The sequence below is a fragment of the Platalea leucorodia genome (assembly GCF_965183815.1).
Source record: "Platalea leucorodia genome assembly, chromosome: 7".
NCBI classification, from domain to species: Eukaryota; Metazoa; Chordata; class Aves; order Pelecaniformes; family Threskiornithidae; genus Platalea; species Platalea leucorodia.
This window is the reverse complement of record NC_138829.1, coordinates 38,487,632-38,507,290: the sequence shown is the minus strand read 5'-3', so window position 1 is coordinate 38,507,290 and position 19,659 is coordinate 38,487,632. Positions and strand designations below refer to the sequence as shown.

General features: G+C 46.8%; 2 protein-coding genes across 5 annotated transcripts; one reads left to right on the top strand and one right to left on the bottom strand.

Annotated features, from left to right (window-relative positions):
- Nucleotides 1–2: 2 nt before the first annotated feature.
- On the bottom strand, nt 3–10,924 carry VTI1B (vesicle transport through interaction with t-SNAREs 1B). 2 transcript variants are annotated; one of them, XM_082318507.1, is made up of 6 exons: nt 10,751–10,924; nt 6,353–6,411; nt 4,896–5,087; nt 3,374–3,547; nt 1,394–1,455; nt 3–285 (listed from the first exon to the last, which is right to left on the bottom strand). In XM_082318507.1, the coding sequence occupies exons 1-6, from the start codon at nt 10,863–10,865 to the stop codon at nt 189–191; spliced, it is 699 nt and encodes a 232-aa protein (XP_082174633.1). In that variant the 5' UTR covers nt 10,866–10,924; the 3' UTR covers nt 3–188. The 2 variants fall into 2 exon arrangements, with proteins under 2 accessions (XP_082174633.1, XP_082174634.1); XM_082318508.1 differs by having other exon boundaries at nt 127–235.
- Nucleotides 10,925–11,229: 305 nt separating this feature from the next.
- Nucleotides 11,230–19,623, top strand: LOC309593647 (retinol dehydrogenase 12-like). 3 transcript variants are annotated; one of them, XM_082318543.1, is made up of 7 exons: nt 11,230–11,446; nt 12,294–12,412; nt 13,204–13,359; nt 13,650–13,754; nt 14,162–14,371; nt 15,204–15,393; nt 17,386–19,623. In XM_082318543.1, exons 1-7 carry the CDS (start codon nt 11,427–11,429, stop codon nt 17,486–17,488), a joined length of 903 nt encoding a protein of 300 aa, XP_082174669.1. In that variant the 5' UTR covers nt 11,230–11,426; the 3' UTR covers nt 17,489–19,623. The 3 variants fall into 3 exon arrangements, with proteins under 3 accessions (XP_082174669.1, XP_082174670.1, XP_082174668.1); XM_082318544.1 differs by having other exon boundaries at nt 11,230–11,499; XM_082318542.1 differs by lacking the exon at nt 11,230–11,446 and adding an exon at nt 11,899–12,022.
- The last annotated feature ends 36 nt before the right edge of the window (nt 19,624–19,659 follow it).

The window sequence follows — 19,659 nt, the reverse complement described above, 5'->3', positions numbered from 1 at the left end:
ATCTTACCAGTAGTTCAAGTCTGTCTCTGCATTTTTCTTTTACTCCCCTTCTCTGTCTCTCTAGTGTCAGTACAGTTTCAGTTGAACACGCTGTCTCACGAGACAGTTCAATCCTCAGATGTTCAAAGGGAACAGGCGTCCCCACCCGGTCCCTCAGCAGTGGAAAAGCTCATCTCACTCAGGGAGATTCATCTGCTGCGGAAGAACTTGTAGTAGACCACACCTCCGAGGATGGCTAGTTCCAGGATGATGATAATTGACAGCAACAACTTATTAGTGGTTACTCTAGAGTTAAAAAATAATAATAAAAAAAAAATCCAAGATAGCTTTATTTTTTTTTTCCCCTTGACTATGAAAGCAGATTCTAGATAACTTGATCACCATCATACCTTCACTAAGCCTACTCCCGGTTTCAGCTAGACCACAAAGTGCTATTCGAGTGGCTCGTAACAAGCAGGAAGGGACAAACTCGGTAGTTTCCTACTCATGTTTTTCCCGGAAATTCTGCTTAAGTCATACTTCAACAGTAGCAGTTCTGTTCCTCTTCCCCCGCCCCACGTAAGGCAGATCATTCTGCTCTGTATGTGCCTCCTCATTCGATACACAAAGAGGAAAACATCAGTGACACTCCTGTGCTAGAACCCACCTTCGGGTGCTTTTACCTGGAACTATGTAGTTGAAGTAGAACTATAACATCTCAACACAATAATGTGCTTTTACTGTTGAAAGTTGCACAGTTATCGTAGCTCCCTTCAGCAACAGGTATAATAAAGGAAAGGTTGTTAGGCCAGAAGTACCTACTGGAAATATGCTCCATGAACTGGTTTATAAGGACAATTAAACCGTATAGTTAGGGAACTATAAATACACTTCAGCAGCCGAAGCTTTAGTCGTCAAAATAGTATACGGTCAGGCTCAGAGTTTCTCCTGTGACGGTCTAGCTACTCTTGGGCATTACTGTGGGCTAAACAGCTCTGTCTGTGTCATCAGACATCTAAACCACTTCATGCTGCCGTGACTGACGGCACAGCTCTTTCCAACCCGAGTAACGAGGAGCTGCAGCTGAAGTTACCATTAGCTGTCACTGTAACTTGCTTATGGCCAAACCCCTCCCCTCGCCACAATTTATCATACAGGAGGGTTAAAGACCCCGTATTATCCTAAATGAGCAGCACAAATTCAGTAGTGTTCAACTACCTGTACTCCATTAAGTTATTAGCAGAGAGGGGAAAACAAATTAGCATCTGCACATGGGCACACAATCTGTTTACACATTCCCTAAAACCTCCCCGCAGTTCCAGCTGACGCTCTATTCTTTGGTTTTTGCCTGAAATCGGCAGGCAACGACGCTACCTGCCGAGTGCTGCTCGAAGTCAGCCGCCACGCTACTCACCTCCGGGACATAGAACGTAGAATCTTGCGACTCTTGCTCAAGTTTTCACTTGTATTCACCAACTAAGAAGAAACAGAAGTTATTTGCCAGTTGAACAAGTACACAGCAACTCTGTAAAGATGCACCTGGAAGGAGCTGGTGTTGAAAAGTTGCGATTAATACCGGGAGGAAGGCTAACCGTGTATTCTCAAAATGCAGAGACAACACTGTTCTCTGCGCACAGCACAAGCTGGAAGCATTGTCTCCTTTCTAAGGAGGAAATACGACTTTCATGTATACTTTCCCTTAGATACGTACAAAGATAATGCAATTTAGCTTCACTTTCTGCCCCTTTCGCTGATCTACAATATCAGAAAGTTGGTATTAGCTCCTTTCATTACGTTTTATTTCATTATTTTAGTTGTTGACACCAGAAGAAAATGCCACTGACGTGTTCTCCCCAGTGCATTTCTGGAACTGTTTGAAATGCTGTTCCATTTCTAGCAAGGAAAGAACCACCTTGCACTGACAGGTCTAAGTGACCCAGTGGATATGAGCTCTGTTAATAGGTGATCCATTTCAGCTTTGTAATGCTCAAATGAACTGCCAAGTATTTCTCAGTCAATATTAAGGATTAAATAAGTAATTAAGTGAGGTTACGGACAACTAAAAAAGCTGTTGTCTCACAAACAGGGTCAGGATTCACGATGTATGGCCGCTGGACGTCTCCAGCTAAGATTTCGCTATTCCGCTTCCAAAGCTTCAAGGGAAGTGAAAGCTAAGCCAGGCCGCTCGCCGTCGCAGCACACAGGCACTGGCCCGCGCAGCTCCCCTGCAGTTTAACCTATTGCCCTCAACTGCAGAACTGGCCCTGTAGGTACGTTACCTTGCACTGAGATGGACCGGACCAAGCTGGGAAGAAAACTACCACGTCCATCCAAAGCATACTAGATTTCCAATCTTTGCTATGAAAGACCAAGCAAGAAGAAAGTCTGCTTCTGGTTGGAACGCGTGTTTAATACAATTCAGCAATATAATGCCCAAAAGGCTCGCAATAAAAGTCACAGCTTCGTGAACAACTGTGGATAGACTGACATGCTTGAAGGACTATAATATTTTTAACTAGAAAAAGAACAGACAAAAACTATACCTACAAATTTTAAGATCACATTTCCTTTCCTGCTCTCCAACCCAAATCTGGGAGCAGGGCAAATGAAACCCTGACTGAAACTGAAAAACTACTTAAATGAAAAAGCCACAGGCTTTGTTGCAATGAGCAGAGGTAACTCCCAAGAAAAGGGGTATGCTTTCTGTTCTGGCTGAGCGTGCTTACTTGCCAAACTCAGCGTCCCCCTGCAAGTCGCTCACCTAAACGCCTGACACTCGGGATCCCTTGTGCACACAGAAAATCCCATCAGTTTGTTACTTCAAAAATCAAATTCTCAGTTTCACACGTGTGTACACAAAACAAATGAACTACTTCGTAAAGCTTCCACAGTAGAAGCAGAGCTTCTTGACCCAAGGATGAGGAACAGGCCTCTTGTCTGACACCACCTTCTCCCTCCTTAGCTAACTTATGAATACTGGAAGGTTAGTAATTAAGCTTCTATTAAATTTCATTTCATTAGAAGAACTTGCTAACTGCGTCCCCAGTGCAAACCTTCACTAGTAATCTAGTGGTGGGCAACTCCATAGCATTATTTAAAATCTCTAATTTTTTCAGGAATGCTGGGTTTCTTTAGCTGTGGTTTATAGGTCTAATATCCAATCTTGCACAGACACAGGAGCAGACGTTTCGCCATCATGCTTTGGGCCCTTCTAGAGTAATTTTCTCCCTTTTATGAGCACAGCTTAGAAATGTGGCAGCCTGGATTTGGTCTGTAGAAACATCAATTGGATTACCACGTCTAGGGAGGTCTCTGAGATTAATTACTGGCATACAGTTCCCACTAAGCTAACATCACGTTGTTTCAATACAGTGCCCGCAGTTTCCCTGCTTACTCTGCTCTTGGTGCGTTCCAGTTGCTCCCGCTGCTCCCCGAGTTCTTCGATTATATCGGTGCCAATCTGATCCGTTTCAGCAGCAATTCGGTGCGAGCGCTCAATGCTCTGACTGGCTCGGTTCAGGCTGTCTGTTCCCTGCAGAAGCAGCACCCTCTGTGACTGCAGATTAGTCTGAAAAATAACACATGCTTAACTATTAAGCAAAAAGAGAGAGTTATTAGGCTTCTGACACATTAAAAAGTTAGGACGTGACTCCATAGGCCATCCATTTGTATCAGCTGCACATGCTTCTTATGTTAACTGATGTAGCCCAGTTCATTTTGAAAGAGTTCTTGTTCACGTTGTAAGACTATGGCCAAATCTGCTGAAACATTGAAAAAGGAGGGCACACAACCAAAGAGTTAAAACAGTTACAAAAAACTGTCTTTGCAACAATCTGCTTTTCCATCAAAGAACATTTGCATGGAAATAACATCTTTGCTTTCCAGATGCTAACTTTTCCTTCCATCCGTATCTAAATTCAGTCTTATTTGTGACTTCACAGCTGGTTGCCAGGGAGATCATTACGAGTTTACACGGTCAAAATGATTAGGAACAAACAGCACTAACAGATGGACTGCTAAGTAACGAAGATCCTCTTTTCATGCCAGTAGCCTCATCTAGAGGATAAGAAATGTTTGCTGACCTTGGGGTCAAAAGGTAGCTCAAAATAAAGTATTTTCTTAAGCTTCAGAAAGTCTAATCTCCCACCCTGCTCTCAGGTTGTAGAGGAACCAATCAAGAGGAATCAAATGCAAAAATTTACCAAGCTACTGCAGAACGAGATACGAAGTAAAGAGCCTCCCTCAAACCTTCCTTATCTAAGGCAGGCGAACAAAAAGCCCACCTCCGTGAACTGTACAGATGACAGCACTGTGAAGATAATAAGCAGATTCAGTCTCACTAGCTCAAATATATCTGAGCATATCTGGTAAACAAAGAAACTGCTGTATTGCTGGCACTGTAGCAGCACATCCATAGTGAACAAAGTGATAGGGGATGAATTCTTCTAGTTGCTTGAAATTATTTACGCTGAGATTGCTTAAAAGAGAACTCCATCAAAGAACCTATACAGCGCATGATTCACACACTTTGCTAGTTTTGGAGACTAGAACTAGATCAAGTAACCTTTCTTCTCAGTCCGTAGCATCACTTTTGTGTTTTCACCACTGTAGGGGAATGATTAAATAAAGCATTTCAGTACAGAACGTTGCATAAGTTACTAACCACGTGGTATTCAAGGACTTCCATTTTGATGATACTCATATCTTTGGTTTAGAACAGAAAAGCTCTCCTTTGAGTTCCAGCTGTTCTTTCTCCCTCCCTGAGATATTCATGTTACATGCAGAGAGATAGGCAGGGAGTGATACAATCACAGAAGCTAAGTGGATTGAAGTATAAACACTGTAAACAATATATCTGGAATTTTTTTTTTAAGCAATCACAGCAATGTTAAATAGAATTTATATCCAATTCTTACACTCTGTTCATTTTCTGTGGAGAAGATTCCATATTTCATATCGCCTTGACTTCCAGGGCCCAATCCCAAATCTGTGCTTCTCATCTCTCTCTGGAACATGGAGAGGTCTCTTCTGTACGCCCGGATTTTGCTCATCATTTGGTTGCGGAAAGGCAGAGGAGCATACTTCAGTTCTTCCTCCATTTCCCGCAGCTTTAATGAAAGAAAGTGTGTTTATTTTTTAAAGCGCCAAGTCTATTCCTATGAGCAGCTATACCCAGAGCTCACCACCGGATGAAGGGATTCACATATTTTTATGTTATTGGGGGGGATTAACTCCAAAACCTATACCCCCCATCTAGTACTGAGTATACCATGCTGCCTAATGCTGTCCAGCCCACATGGATTTTCAGATACACAATGCCTCAAGGAAAAAAAAAAAAAAAAAAAAAGGAGAAAAAAACCTAATCGCCAAGCTTAAATGCTTGATATTTTCTGAAACGTCACTCCATAACGTCAATACGTGCAGTTCTCACTTTCATATTATTTAAGCATTTATCGGATGGGTGTCAGCTTCTCATCATATCTATGCAACAGAGATCTACTGCATAGGTAGCACGCCACTAAATTCATACTCTGAGCATCCGGGCCTGGCAACTGGAGTTAGGATTTGTAAACCCTGGGATTGTGGATGTGTGAATTTTCACATCAACTTTTGGCGACAGTTGTTACAAATTCGCAATGCTTAAAGCTGTCCACCAACGTGAGCTCTCTCACGATATGAACTCTACATCTCATACATCACCTACACAGATACATGTCAACAAAACGCAGTAACTGAGAGGAATAAAGCATCTCTCCCAAAAGAATGTTCTGCTGTGACTCAAAAACATCCTAACAAATAGCACATTAAGAAGAAAAGAAAGCTTAATCCCTAATATCTTGCTTAAAAAGACAAGTCACATGGGTTTTTTGTGCAGGTCCACATTACCTGCTCTCCAGGAAGCCTATACAATAGAGGTTTCAAATATTCAAGATCCCCAATATTTAACCATCAGACTATTATAGAACGATCAGCTGGGTTAAGACCAACATGAAAAAAGATGGGGGGGGGAGAAAAAAAAGGAAAAAAAAAGATTTTCTACATGCCCTCCCTACAATCTCTAGCAATTGTAATTGCACCTCTGTCACCCTCCTTTGTTCAACAAAGGGAAGGCGATATCCAAACCGAGCACTCAGAAGAAAAAATACGCAGGTAAGAATATTTGTCTGTATCTATACATGTATAGAGATACATACAACAGTCTTGACAAACACAGACACATCGATCAGATCAATGAATCAAATGTTAAAGAAAATACAACATTTGCTTGCCAGCATAGGAACCATAAGGAGAGTAAAATTTGGAAGTACTGTCCTTTTTAAGGCATCAGTGTTTCAACTGGTCCGAAAGGCCAGAAGTCTAGACTTATGTTTACCGTTTCATTTGCTTCACGCTGCTTCTCATCAAATTCTCGAACTAGTTTTTTCTTCTCCTCTGTGGAAGAAAAAGTAGTATGTCAGACAAACTATGGAGCAATGACAACAGAACTCAATCCATCACAGACAAGGAAGCTGCCACAGATGGCTGATTACAGAGACACCAAGTCAAAATCCGCCTCAAACAGGAACAGCCTGTTCTTACGACAACTTATCAGGCGAGGGTGGGGGGAGAGAGCAGAAACCACCCTTCCAAATGCTGGCCACTACCTCTGGTAGACAAAAGAAGTCATTTTTCAAACCTGAAATATTTTTCTGACCTATTATCCTCCAATCTCCACTGACCGAATCGCGTGTTGAAAAACATTTAACATGAAAGGATAATAAAGAGGACATGTTGGTAACAGCTCATAAATATTTCTTATTTTTTGCACACATTTGGCAAGATTACTGAAGGCTGAAACTGTAATTTGGATTTGAACAGAACATCAAGTCAAACTACATTTCCAAGCGAGCCCTGAAGTTCCTGGCAGATAGGGCACTCTGCGTTCTCGTGGTCATTAAGTAACCAGGTAAAGGGGATAAGCATGCTAGAGAACTTGGAGATTAAAGATGCCATCAAGATATCACCTCGGGTTCACAGATTGATGCCAAAATGCTTCCCTCTTCTGGAATGACATCACTTGTTTCATCAGCCAAAACCAGACATTTTACTTGTTTGCGACAGACATTCGCTAAGGTCCTTGTACCTAGGGCTCTGGAGGGCAAAGAATGAGCTTCACCACTGTTACTCTATTTTTAAACAAAACCTTAAGACATGTATTTTGCATGTGTTAAAAAACTATCATAAATCTCCACGATCAATGAAAGTAGAATTCTGAAACTTCTGTTATCTGAATGGAGCAAAAATATATGGTTTATAAGCTTTTGCAAAAGCACTGAAGACAACCACCAGAGGACTCTTGCAGAATACTGATGAATGAAAAAAAATTCTATCAGAAGTCTGATAAGTATGAACTAGCCTAATTAATCTCTCAGGAGAGAATAAGTCAGTCTTAAATAAAATTTGGGGTAGCAAAAAATGCAGACAGTCGTCTTGGTAAAACTTCTCTAATTTGATTTAACTTAAAAGACAAAATTAAAGATAACATTATGAAAACATCAGTGCAGTAAAAAAACGATGTGATGATACCTTTTTGTAAATACGGCCATCTGCGAAAGAAGCAGTTTTTAAACCACCGAGCTCTCAACAGAGACTAGGAAAAAAATGTGAAGCGATGAAAACATTTTTACATAGCTCCTCTCATATACACGACATGCCTAAGCTGTAGCCTTGCCCTTTCAGTTCAAATTCATATTAAGCCCCAGAATTTGGCCTGTAGAGAACTTAAAGACAGAATTCGAAACCATCATCTAACAAGAAGCTATCCTTTCAAGAATTATTACAGACTAAGCTACATTGTGACTGTTAACATATTACACACTAGCTGGTATCAAGAAACGCAGTTTCACATCCCAGTTAATTCAGAAGGAAACGCTGACTTCTGAGGCTCCTCAATACACTCTCCTCAACTTCCTCCACGATTTGCCACCACGTACGTTTCTGCTGATGCCATTATTTGTGTAGCTGGGTTGCAAGTGAAATCATGGACCTGAACTGCAGGAAAACAGCTTTCAGAAGTCATTTGGTTTCATACAGGTCATTTCACTAATCCAGTATAACTAGTGCCCTCTTAAAACAACTGCTGCCTCAAACTAATTGAAACCTGGTCCAGCACCGAAAAAAAAAAGCAATATTTTACCTTCTTTGTGTCCCCCAAGCGGATTAAGACACCGCTGCACTTCTAAACGAGCAGCCAAAGAAATGCTAGTTTCCAGAAGTCAAGTAGCAATGGTTCTAGACTTTTTTGCCTGTATGCCAACAAGAAAACAGGCGATGTGGCCTGAAAGCATTATACTGGATCTGGCCTAACAGAAATGCCAGAATACACTGAGCAGTTTAATTCACATCACTCTGAAGTCAATCTGCGACTCAAAGTACATTGAGAGAACTTTTTTAATGAAGTAAAGGTAAAAAGTACCTAAGCCACAGTAACATTACCTACCTGGTCATCAACATTTAACTCATTCATTTCCAATCAGTTAGATTCACTTGGACAGGACCGCTAACTGAATTAATTTAGAGGAAAGTATCTATATTTGAAACTGATCCAGGCTGCTTAAAATGCCTTCTTATGAATTCGGAAGGAAAAAATTTGTTTCTAGAGCTAGGAATTCGTTGTCTTGTTTATACAGAGTGAAACAGCATTTCCAAACCTCTGCCCCTCAAAGACGTCGCAAGGACTATAGATTCTGTCTTCCCTTGAGCTTGGGAGTGTGCCAATCATCTTAAAAGAGTATGCAAGGTATCTTTTTATTGCCTCCTAAAGTTTTCAGGACCAGATAACTCGAAAAATAAAGATACACCCTCCTCCCCGTATGTACAAGAAGCAAAGCACATTAGGAGAGTGGAACGCCTCCACCAGATAGACAAATCCCTGACTTACCTTAAACTCTCTTAGAAATATTTCCAAAAAATATTACCAGGATTTTTGCAGCAACAAATTTAAAGAAAAGTCATATTAAAAATTCATAGCATGTCTGAAAAATCAGTTTGCAATTATCTGTAACCTGTTGGGGGAAAAAAAAAAATCTACAAGCATTGCAAAAATTGCTGCCTGTAAATACCCCATTTAAGCCCATTGCTCAGAATTCACTGCTGAGGACTACCCCAGTTCCACGGAGACCTGGCAAAGCTTTACTTCACCAAGAAACCGACCACTCTCCTTTCTACAAGGAAATAAGGATTTCCTCCAAGTAAGGGTATTTCTTCTTTTATGCTTTTTATTCTTGTTGACCGCTAGTGAAATTAAGTCCACCTTAAAAAAAATTAAGTCCAGCTTTGAAAGCTGTCATTTGCAGGTCTGAACATCTTTCTTGCACCAAACTTTCCAGAAATGCTGATGACGAGGACTGTGACCCTGAATTTAAGTCATTATTAAACGGAAAGCCAGGCAAGAAGTGGAACACTAAGCTTTTCATAGCCTGCGCTATCTAGCACAGACTGGTATATTCCGAACAAACCATTTTTATGATTTTACACCTAAACACATGAAACTGGTCAATCCTGGGAGAACGCCAAGGCTATCGCAGAACGTGGCTGGTGATAGCCCCTACTCATCCTTGTGGTACAAAACCCAAGCCGAGCTACCGCAGCTCGTGACAACCGGGTATCATGTTTCTCACGTGAAGGAGGTATTTCATCAAAGAGATTCGGTGACGTTGGTCAAGTTCTCCTTGTCAGATCACTTCCCTTTCCGGTTCCCAGAACACTGCCGAGTATTAAGAACTGAATTAAAAGTACAACGCCAAGTCCTACAGAGAAGTGTTCTGGCAGGGTGTTTTAACTACTGGTATGGTATAAAAAATACCTGTAAAATCACATTTTGCTTCTCATATAACTTTGTGTAGCTTGATAGTTTTTTCTAGTCTGTGGGTAGGTAGTGCACAAACCAGACTTTTAAAAAGAGTCATTTAAAGTGCAAATCTTCTCCAGTAAGTCTGCAAATGGTTGTGGACAGTTGTGATAATGAAAACTGCTTTAATTCTGCTGCTGAGATTTTAAACAAGAGTCCAACAATGACCAAAAAAAAAAAAAAGAAAAGGAAAAAAACCCAAAGCACTGCAGTTTAGGCAGTTCACCGTAGAACAGCATGAAATAACGTCCGAATAACACCTCCTCCTCAGGGACGGGACTGAAGCCGAAAGCCCAGCACAGCGGTGCTTGGCTACCGAGCTGAAATTTGGCAGGCAAGAGGAGCTGCTCCAGAGAGGCGAAGCGACACGCCGGCCCCAGTGCTCCTCGGGTGGGGGGGGCTTTGCACGACCAGGCCCCATACTCAAGAGCAAAGCCAGCAGAGCCGCAACTGAAAGCAAGGCGCGGCGGAGCCAGACCTGGCAACGCCGCCCGCCCCCTCCGAGGCGGCGCCGGCCGACGGCGATGCCCCGAGCTCCCGCCGCCGCCTTGGCAAACGCCTGCCCCCCGCCCCCCCCGGCTTTCTGAAACAGCCTCTGCCCTCCCGGCGGTAACAACGCTGCTCCTCTGGGGAGGAGCAGCCCCGACTCCCCGCAACGGCCCTGCAGCGAGCCCGGCCGCCCGCGGGGCCGCCCCAGCCGGAGGGGAAAGCAGCTCCCCCGGCAGGCAGGAGGGAGGGAAAGCGCCGCCGGGCCCCTCCCCAGCGACGGGGAGAGCCGCTCCCGGTGAAGCCCAGCCCGCTGCCCCCGCACCGTCCCGCCGCCGCCCCGCCCTGCCCCAAGCGGCCCCCCCCCCGCCGCCGCCGCCGCCGCCGCCGCCTCACCGGCCGCGCTGCCCCGCAGCCGCTCGGGGACGCCCCGCAGGTCTCCGTGCAGCCCCCGGAAGATCTCGTGCAGCCGCTCCAGGTGCTCCGAGGAGCCGGAGCCGCGGCCCGCCATGGCAGGCCGACCCCTCCTGCCGCGCTCGGCGACGGCCGCCGCCTCCCCCCGCCCGCCCGGCTACGCCGCCCCCTCGCCAGGCCCTTCCGCCATCGGCGGCGGCGCGGCCCCCCCCCGCGCAGCCGGGCGCCCGCCGCGGCGCCCGACCGCAAAACCGCCCCGCCCCGGCGGCGGCGCGGGCGGCCCGCCGCGACCTGCTCCCCGCGGGAGGGGGCCGCCGCGCGCGTCGCGACAGGGCTGTCGGCGACGCCACCCGCCGGTCGCCGGCGGCGAGGCGCATCAGGCGCTGGCGGGGGCTGCCGCGGGAGGGTGGCGGCGGGGCCGGCGGCGCGCAGCGCCTGCTGGGAGCTGTAGTCTCTCCGGGGAGGCGGCCGCGCTCGGCCGCCACCGCAGCCGGCGCACGGCGTCGCTTCGTTTCGTACCGCCGCGCAACGCTTCGAGGGGGCGCGGGTGCGAGGAGGCAGCGCCGCTCGGAGCCCTGGGCCTTTTATTTTTCAGACTCTCCGGTGAAGGCGAGAGCGAGCACCGCTGAACCCACCGCCGCCTTTCTGCCAGCCCTTGATGCCTGCTTACGCACACGTGTACATCATTTCATACGTTTTGCTAGGGTTAACATCGTAACCTCGGGCATGAGGTGATGAAAACGTATTTTGAATGTCCGCCCAGACAGCCGCTGCGCTTCCTCCTCAGGCGTTTCTCGGCTCATTACCCGGAAAGCGCAATCGAACCGGCCGTTCCAGGCTGTTCTGCCAGGCCCGCGCCAGAGCCCTGCGCTGCCTGGGGCAAAAGGGCAGCAGGCTGCTGGCGTAGAGCCGGCCCGCTCCCTACCGCCGGCGGCTCTTCCCAGCGGGGGCACACCCGCGGCGGGGCGCAGGGCCCGCCGGGTGCCCGGTGCGAGAGGCCTCGGGAGCCGCCGGCGCGACCGGCTTCGGCCGCCGGCGGGGCCGGGGCGAGGGGGGGGGGACAGGGCGCGCCCGCGGCGCACGGGCGGGGCGGGGGCGGGGCCGGGGCGGCGGGGGGCGGGGCCGGGGCGGCGGCGGCGGCGCGCCGGCAGTGCGCAGGCAGCGGGCGGCGGCGATGCTCAGCTGCTGGGGAGCCGCGCTGGGGGCCGTCGTCCTCGTCCCCGTCCTCTTCCTCGTGGCAGCGCCCTACATCAGGTGCGTCTTACCGGCCGCGGCCCTGGCCTCGCGCGCCTGTGCCAGTAGCGGCGGCGGCGGCCGCCCGCGCACGGCGGCGCGGCGGGCGGAGCTGGCGGGCGCCGCGCCGCGCCTCGCCTCAGGGCGGCCGGGTCTGCCCGCCTGCTTGTGTGTGCGTGTGTGTGTTTGGCGGGAGCACGACCGAGCCGGGTTCCTTTCCTCCGAGCCGGGTGCCCGGGGGGGAAGCTGCCCCCCGAGCTCCTCCCGTGAGCGCTGCCGCCCTCTCTTGCAGGAGGTATGTCGCTGGCGGACAGTGTAAGTCGACAGCTAAGCTGGAGGGGAAGGTGGTGATAATCACGGGAGCCAACACAGGCATCGGGAAGGAGACCGCCAGAGACCTGGCGCGACGAGGCAAGTGGCCGGCCCTCACCAGCAGGCATCCCCGTGCGGCTGATGTGCGTGTGCCTGCGCATCAGTAGTCCCTTTTCTGGACCCAAGGGAGGAGTATTTTACGCTCACGTTTAAGTGAGTTGGATTCCAGAGTTATTTCAGGCGAGCCCAAGCGTTGCTTCTCCAGAGGCTGTAACCGCTTAGGTGCGAGTCCCCAGTTCCTCAGCTGGCTTCGTTGCTTGGACGCCAGCAGTGAAAACGTGTGACGTGAAAACGCTCTGCACTGCAGCTGTTTTGAGAGGACTGGGCAAGTTCCTGGTATCGCCGGGTTCTGCTTGCGTGAAGCTGGGAAATGCCGTAGGTCCGCTGCTGTGTGCTTTAGTTACTCACGTTTCAGGCTACTTTGGTTTAAATGCTTTTTGGGTGGCTGTTAAGGAGATGAAACTACCTGTTTGCAATCCATTTAGAAATTACTCTGGCTGGAATCCAAGTATCTTCATGTGCTCCTGGCTTGACGTTCCCATTATAGGGGCAGATATAACCCTGTGGTACACGCTCCTGACCTGGGAGAACCTGGACAGAGGCACTTCAGAAGTGCATTGTCCCGGTCTGAAAACAGCTTCGGGCTGGATCGGAGCTAACAACTTAGTAGGAAAGGCTTTGTCCCTCCCAGCTGCTCCCCTGACTGATGCCAATTCCCCAAAGAAACAATAGGTTGTTTGTAAGCACTGTGCGTAGGCAGCCTGCTTGCCATAGCCTTGATCATCCAGTGATCTCAGCTTCTGTTCGTGCTTCCCCCCCGCCCCTTGCAGGTGCGAGGGTGATTGTCGCTTGCAGAGACATAGCAAAGGGAGAAGCTGCAGCCAGTGAAATCCGAGCTGACACAGGGAACCAGCAAGTCATTGTGAAGAAAGTGGACTTGGCTGATACAAAGTCCATCCGGGAGTTTGCTGAGAAATTTCTAGCAGGTACAGTCTCTAGATCCTTCTTTTCAGTGAGAATATTTTACCAAGCACTGCTGTCTGCTCTTCTAGCAAATGCCAAATCCCTGACCTGCATACCTCTCTACCATGTTGGGTACTGCGGTTCACAGCAGGGCCTTGTCAGAGGCCATAAGCTAGTTTGTGGTAGGAGACTTATTTTATTGAGGTGATGTGGCTGCAACTCACGCGTGGGTTTTTTTGGCCAACTTGTGCCACCTTCTTGTCTGTCTTTGGTCTCTGTTTCCCTGTTTAAGAATGTCTGTTGTTTCCTGCAGAGGAGAAGGAACTCCATATTCTCATTAATAACGCTGGGATAATGTTATGCCCTTACTCCAAGACTGCTGATGGCTTTGAGATGCACCTGGGAGTCAATCATCTTGGTAAGGCTAGTGGAGTCATGTTTGCATTCAATATCTGTGGCAAAATGGCAGAGGAAAACCCTGCTTTCAGATTTTCTCCTCCTCATCCTTCCTTCTTGGGGACGGATGGAAGGCCAGAGTTAGAGTTCTGGAAATGCAATGCAATGTATTTTCTTATCATGGACCCAGTTTAAGTACCTGTTACCGGGGACATTTGAAATGTATGACAGCTCCAGCTTTTTGAAGCTGAGGGGCAGAACTTAATGGCCCCAAAAAAGTTCAGCTGTTGATTCAGGGGGGTCTTCTTTTCCCTGGACTTGAAATGAGGGCAGCAGTGAGATATAATGTGTAAGTAATATGTTGTAAGTACTTCGAAATTCCAGCAGGGGAACCCTTCAGAGAAGGATGACGTTTCCTCTCACCCCTAGGTCATTTTCTCTTGACCTTCCTATTGCTGGACCGCCTGAAGCAGTCTGCCCCAGCCCGCATAGTGAATGTGTCCTCACTGGCTCATCACGGAGGCCGAATCCGCTTCCATGATCTCCATGGTGAGAAGAGCTACAATCGTGGCCTCGCCTACTGTCACAGCAAATTGGCTAACGTGCTCTTCACCCGGGAGCTGGCAAGGCGGCTGCAAGGCAAGTCCCAGAGGAGAGCGGAGTGTTTTTCTGCTTGGCTTTTGAGCACTATGGATGAGGAGAGTGGGTTGAAGAAAGGTCTGGAAATCGGCTATGCAGAAATGAAATAGTTTGAGGCAACGGTCACTGATAGCTCTTTGCAGGAAGAAAATATCTCCTGTCTGTGGAACCAGGAGACTTAACACGCTAATTGTCTTTACAACCACAGGGCGGAGGAGTTTAGTAGCTTGGCACAGTTGAATGTTGGTGCTTGTCAAAAACTAGCTGCATCCACGCAGACAATTGTGGTGTGTGGGTGGAAGCTGAAAAAACAGGAGGAGCTGAACTACAATTGCAGTCTCCAGTAGAAAAGCTAATGCATACTCAGCTGTCTTAAATGTTGATGGCCTGTAGAACGGAAGCATAGGACTAGGCAGTACCTCTTAACTCACAACATCTGTCACAGCCATGTGACTACGTACTACATACTTAAGTAGTATTTATTTTACTAAAACAGAAGCAGTGTCTTCTCTAGGAAAATAGTAAATCAAAAGAAGCTGGTGTTCTTGAAAGGCTGATGGAAACTGCTGCTGTTTTAGCACCCGGGCCCTCTAGCACATTGTTTTGCAGAAGGCATGTAGTGACTGCAGTGTTTGGAAGGGAGCAGGGATGCTCCAGCAAGCAGTAACTGCAGAGGACTTCCCTTATTCTCCCTGTATCCATGCCCGGACTCCTCCTTTACATTGTAGAATATCTGCAGGTAGAATTGAGGAGTATATTACCCTCTTTTTTTTTTTTTTAAAGGCAGTTCGATGCATGCAGATTTGTCCCAGACTACTTTCTTTTGCTATAGGCACTAAAGTCACAGCAAATGCTCTCCATCCTGGTTGTGTCCATTCTGAGCTGGTCCAGCACTCATTTGTAATGACGTGGCTGTGGAATACATTCTCATTCCTCTTGAAGACACCTCGGGAAGGAGCTCAGACCAGTGTCTACTGTGCAGTAGCAGAGGAGCTAGACTCCGTGACAGGACAGTATTTCAGGTGGGTGCAAGCTGATGGAGTGATACATTGTGGACGGCAACCTTATTGGCTGGGGAAAAGGAGACTTACTGTCATTCTTCATTAAGAAGGGACTGGGTAAGAGGCTGGCTGATAAGATTGAGGGTGACAAATACTAGAGCATTACCCCTTCCAGGTGTGTTGCAGTCGATATCGTGAAAGAAGAAATCCCTGACCTGTGCAACACTTCACACAGTAGCAGGTCCTTTAGTGCTAGGAATATCCCTGTACTCAAAGTGCAGAAATGGCTGTCACATGCAGAGCGCTAATCCTGATCTGCCTGAGGCTTGGGCAAATCACTTTTCAGTAGAGCTGTTTAGTTGATAAGGTCATTTGAGTCAATCCTGGGAAGGCCACTTTGGTTCTCTTTGTAGATTTACCCAACTGGAGCAGAAGGGGCCTGTGCTCCCAGAGAGCTGGGAGGGCTGATGGTGCTGCAGAGGTAGGAGGTGAGATTTTCAGGACTGGCATGTGACAAAATAACTTGATTCTCCAGTGTGACAGACCCACCAGCTGGGAGGGACTCCTGCTGAGATGCTTATGGCTCTGTCCTGCAACTGGTCTTGTGTAGCTCCCACTACAAACCCTGTTGTTTCTTGACTTCTTTGACTTACTCCAGGAGCCTGCATAGTCATGCCTTTTCCCCTCACCAAAACGACAGCCCAGAGCAGTTCCAAGTCATCATTATCCTAGAGTTGAAGACTGCCATTTGAACAGATTCATGCAGATGTGTCCATCAGCTTCCCACTGGGTGCAGAGCAGTGTAACAATACCATTTTTTGGGAAACTAATGTGACAATTTCTCATCTCCCCCCCCCCGGATACTGTTGGAGCCTTTGTGTCTTTGCAGAGCTTTCCTCTTGTGATATGTGACCAGATTAGTCTCTGTAATGACTTTGTCTGATCTTCACTTGGGAGTTTGAACCACCTTAATCAGACTTCAGTATATAAATAGATGTCTTAATTTTCCATGGATGACTGTCTGTCCCAGGATATAAATGGAGCATTTATGTGCTGGAGTACAGAAAACTTTGGTGGATTTTAAACTCATAAAAGAAAGGAGTTTTGGACTTGGTGGGAAATGAACAGCTTCAGCAGTAATTCACAATTTACACTGGACCAGCCTAAAATCCTTTTCACTTTCCAGGCAATAGAATATAAAGCACAAGTATAGACATTAAGAAAAGAATTTGCATGCCACAGCAAGACAGAGGGAGTCCACCAGAGTCATTTCAGGAACATCAGAGACTCTGCATTTGGAGCTCTAAAAACACTAGGCTGGATAGAAATCTTAGGAGATGCAATTTCCTCCGTTCTCTTAAACTCCCATGTTATTGCAGCATCTATTATTACAGATGGGAACGCATGATCTCTGTTCCAGACAGAGTGCTGTCTGATTGCAGGAGCGGAGAAGAAAGGAGCCACAGTTCAGGGGATAATGGAAAAGGGGATAACCATACCTGGGTATTATTCTGGGGCAGCTTTGCCTTTCGTGCAATGGCAATATAGTGGGATGAACAGGATGGGATAAATAGTTTAGAATGAAGGGCTGTTTGAGTGGCTTTTTTGTAGTGTTTGCTAGAAAAGGTGCCCCTGAAGCAGCTTGGTTAACATTCATACCACTAAAAAGAGCTAATAATGAGAAGGCACACTGAAGAGTATGTAAGTAGAGCATATATAGGGTTCTTTAAGAGTTGAGACAACAGATAGAGCCAGACTTGCTTGCTCGTTCTTGGTGCCATTTGGAGAGAGACTTTTCCCTAGCCAGCTGGAAGGAAAGCTTTCTCAAGGTGGCTTAGCACCAACCCTTGCTCATTTGCTGACTAGCCTCACACCCTTCTTCAGCTGGTCTTGAAGTTAAGCTGATTGATAGAAAACAACCCCCTTATCTTAACACAGACACTTCAGTGTGCTAATGCAGATGGAGATCTTTGACTTAAAAAAAAAAAAAGACAAAAAATGTTCCTCTTACAGTGATTGCCAGCCAGCATATGTATCTCCACGGGGTCGGGATGATGAGACAGCAAAGAAGCTCTGGAGTATGAGCTGCGAGCTCCTCGGCATCCAGTGGGACTGAGCAGTGCAGACCTCAACTGTGTACCTGGGTCGGCCCCACAATGCTTCTCCTGGGAAGAGCACTGCTGAGAGACCTCAAGACTGGAACGCTGATACTTCAGCTGCCCTAATGATGGCTCTGTGGACACAATCTAACTTCAGTTTCTAGAATATTACACTTAAGGATTGAGATTTGCAAGCAACCAGTCCCCCTTCCTAGCTGGAGAATTAAAGCACTGATGCAGGGAGCAACCTTTGCTTGGTATTTCACACAACAGCCAGAGGCTATCGTTCTCTGGCTTTAGAACAGAAATGGAGGTTGCAGTCTTAGGTTTAGATTATGAAGTAACAAAGAATTACCTCTATTTAAAGTTTTTTTCCTAACAGTAATAGTAAAAAGGTAGGACTCAACTTATGATCTATGAGGTTATTTTCCATTCGTACTATTTGACCTGGTAGAGTGAAAGTACTTGAGGATATTAGATTTTCTGGCAATTACAGGCCATACAAATGCTCTCAAGCACACCGAAACAGGTGCTGGCCTTTTTGTGCCAAGCATTAGGTAAAGTTTTTAAGCAGAATCAATTCTTTTTCTCTGTATTCTCTGTAAGAAGCTGGACCCTAGCCACTGAAGTATCTTTGCCCCAAAGGCCCGTTGATTGCAGTAAGTTAACTGAGGGTTGGCATATCTTTTGAGAACCCAAGTCTCAGTGCAGGTGACTGGGAGGTTAAAAGCTGCAGGAGTGCCGCAATTGTGCATAGGCAAGTTATCTTATTAAAAAAAAATAGCATTGAGCAAAGATGGTGTAAAAGTTGTCACAATAAACCCCCCAGCTGCACTTTAAATGACTTCAGAACCTAGAAAAGAGAGCAGAATGAGTAAATAACATCTCAACTATGTTAAAAACATTAAACAACTTCAGCTGAGACTTTAGCTTTAAATGACAGCAAACTACCTAGAGCTAAATAGCTGAAGCAGAGGTTGGGACTCTCTTGATCTTGTGGTCAAGTTAGCTACGGGACAGGAAAGTAAGGCTTGCACAGAAATCCTTACGTTTGTCTGCCCAGCAGTTACTGGCCTTGGCTGGCCCAGCCTGGCCTTGCGGTACCATGCAGCCTGCACTTCCAAACGGCAGCTGGGTCAGTCCACGGAGTACCGGGACTGCTCTCTTGGAACTCCAGTGCCACTTTGGTGCAGACTGCTAGAGTGTGATCTGTAGTCCAAGATGATTTCTGAAGGAGTTCAGCAGTTAGAAAACCAGTGCCACAGCTCATGGGATTGTCTTCTGCTTCTGAAGAAAAAATCTGGAAGTTTTTGGACTTGCATATGAGCGTGCCACTGGACCAACTGCCAATTTTGGGAAACAAATGCTAATTTTATGATTAATTCTTTCTGCCTGGATGCTATCTATGCAGATCAGTCCTGTGCTACCTCTGAGCAATACTAAATAAAGGCGTTTTCCTTTTACAACAGGAGACCACATCTTTCTTCAGAAATGTTGAATCAGTTTATTTAGCGTTCCTGTTACCTGCACCTGCCTTACTAATTTAGAGAACTCAGTTTGGGTAACATTTTGAAGTCCCCCTGTGTTTCTCCCTGTCACTCTACCTTTTTTCTTCCCTCTTCCTCTGGAATATGAAGCTAAAGCCACAACTACAACGTAGCAGTAGAAGGCTACCTAGCATTGCAGGCTTTGCCTGCCTTCTCTGTGTGTGATTCTCTGATCCTGAAAGCGGCTTTCAGGAGCAATAGAAACCATTTTTGAAAAGGCAGAAAAGTGTCTCTAGGCTGAAATATTTTGCCCTTGCAGCTCAATGCTCTTCTCAAAGAAGTCTGATTGTAGATTTAACGTAAGACACATAACCACACATTTCAACAGAGACACACCCACTCTTTTTGACCTTGGGCAAGCCATTTATACCTTCTTCTAGGCTGATCTATAAATGAGGGAACTAAAGCTCATTTAGCTGTCTCAAAGGGAGGCTTGCAAGGGAAAGTTAGATTAACTTGCAAAGCTCTCTAACGAGGATTACTGGTTTGTGAGAGTACATGCATGAGGCTGAGCCAGCTACCGGGAGGACTTCTAAAGATGCGATATTCCAGTTGATCTCAATGCTGAGGACACTGTAGCAGAGATTTTGCATGACAATTCTCCCCCTTCTAATTACTCCGCTAAGCATAGCCAAAAGCAA

Coding starts and splice junctions, on each gene's coding strand:
- VTI1B (XM_082318507.1), bottom strand. CDS start 10,865: ATGGCGGGCCGCGGCTCCGGCTCCTCGGAGCACCTGGAGCGGCTGCAC. Junction 1,456..3,373: donor TGGAACGCACCAAGAGCAGA/GTAAGCAGGGAA, acceptor GTTTCTTCTTAG/TTGGTGAATACAAGTGAAAA. Junction 286..1,393: donor CTACGTTCTATGTCCCGGAG/GTGAGTAGCGTG, acceptor TTTTAACTCTAG/AGTAACCACTAATAAGTTGT.
- LOC309593647 (XM_082318542.1), top strand. CDS start 11,943: ATGCTCAGCTGCTGGGGAGCCGCGCTGGGGGCCGTCGTCCTCGTCCCC. Junction 13,755..14,161: donor CCTGGGAGTCAATCATCTTG/GTAAGGCTAGTG, acceptor TCTCACCCCTAG/GTCATTTTCTCTTGACCTTC. Junction 14,372..15,203: donor GCTGGCAAGGCGGCTGCAAG/GCAAGTCCCAGA, acceptor CTTTTGCTATAG/GCACTAAAGTCACAGCAAAT.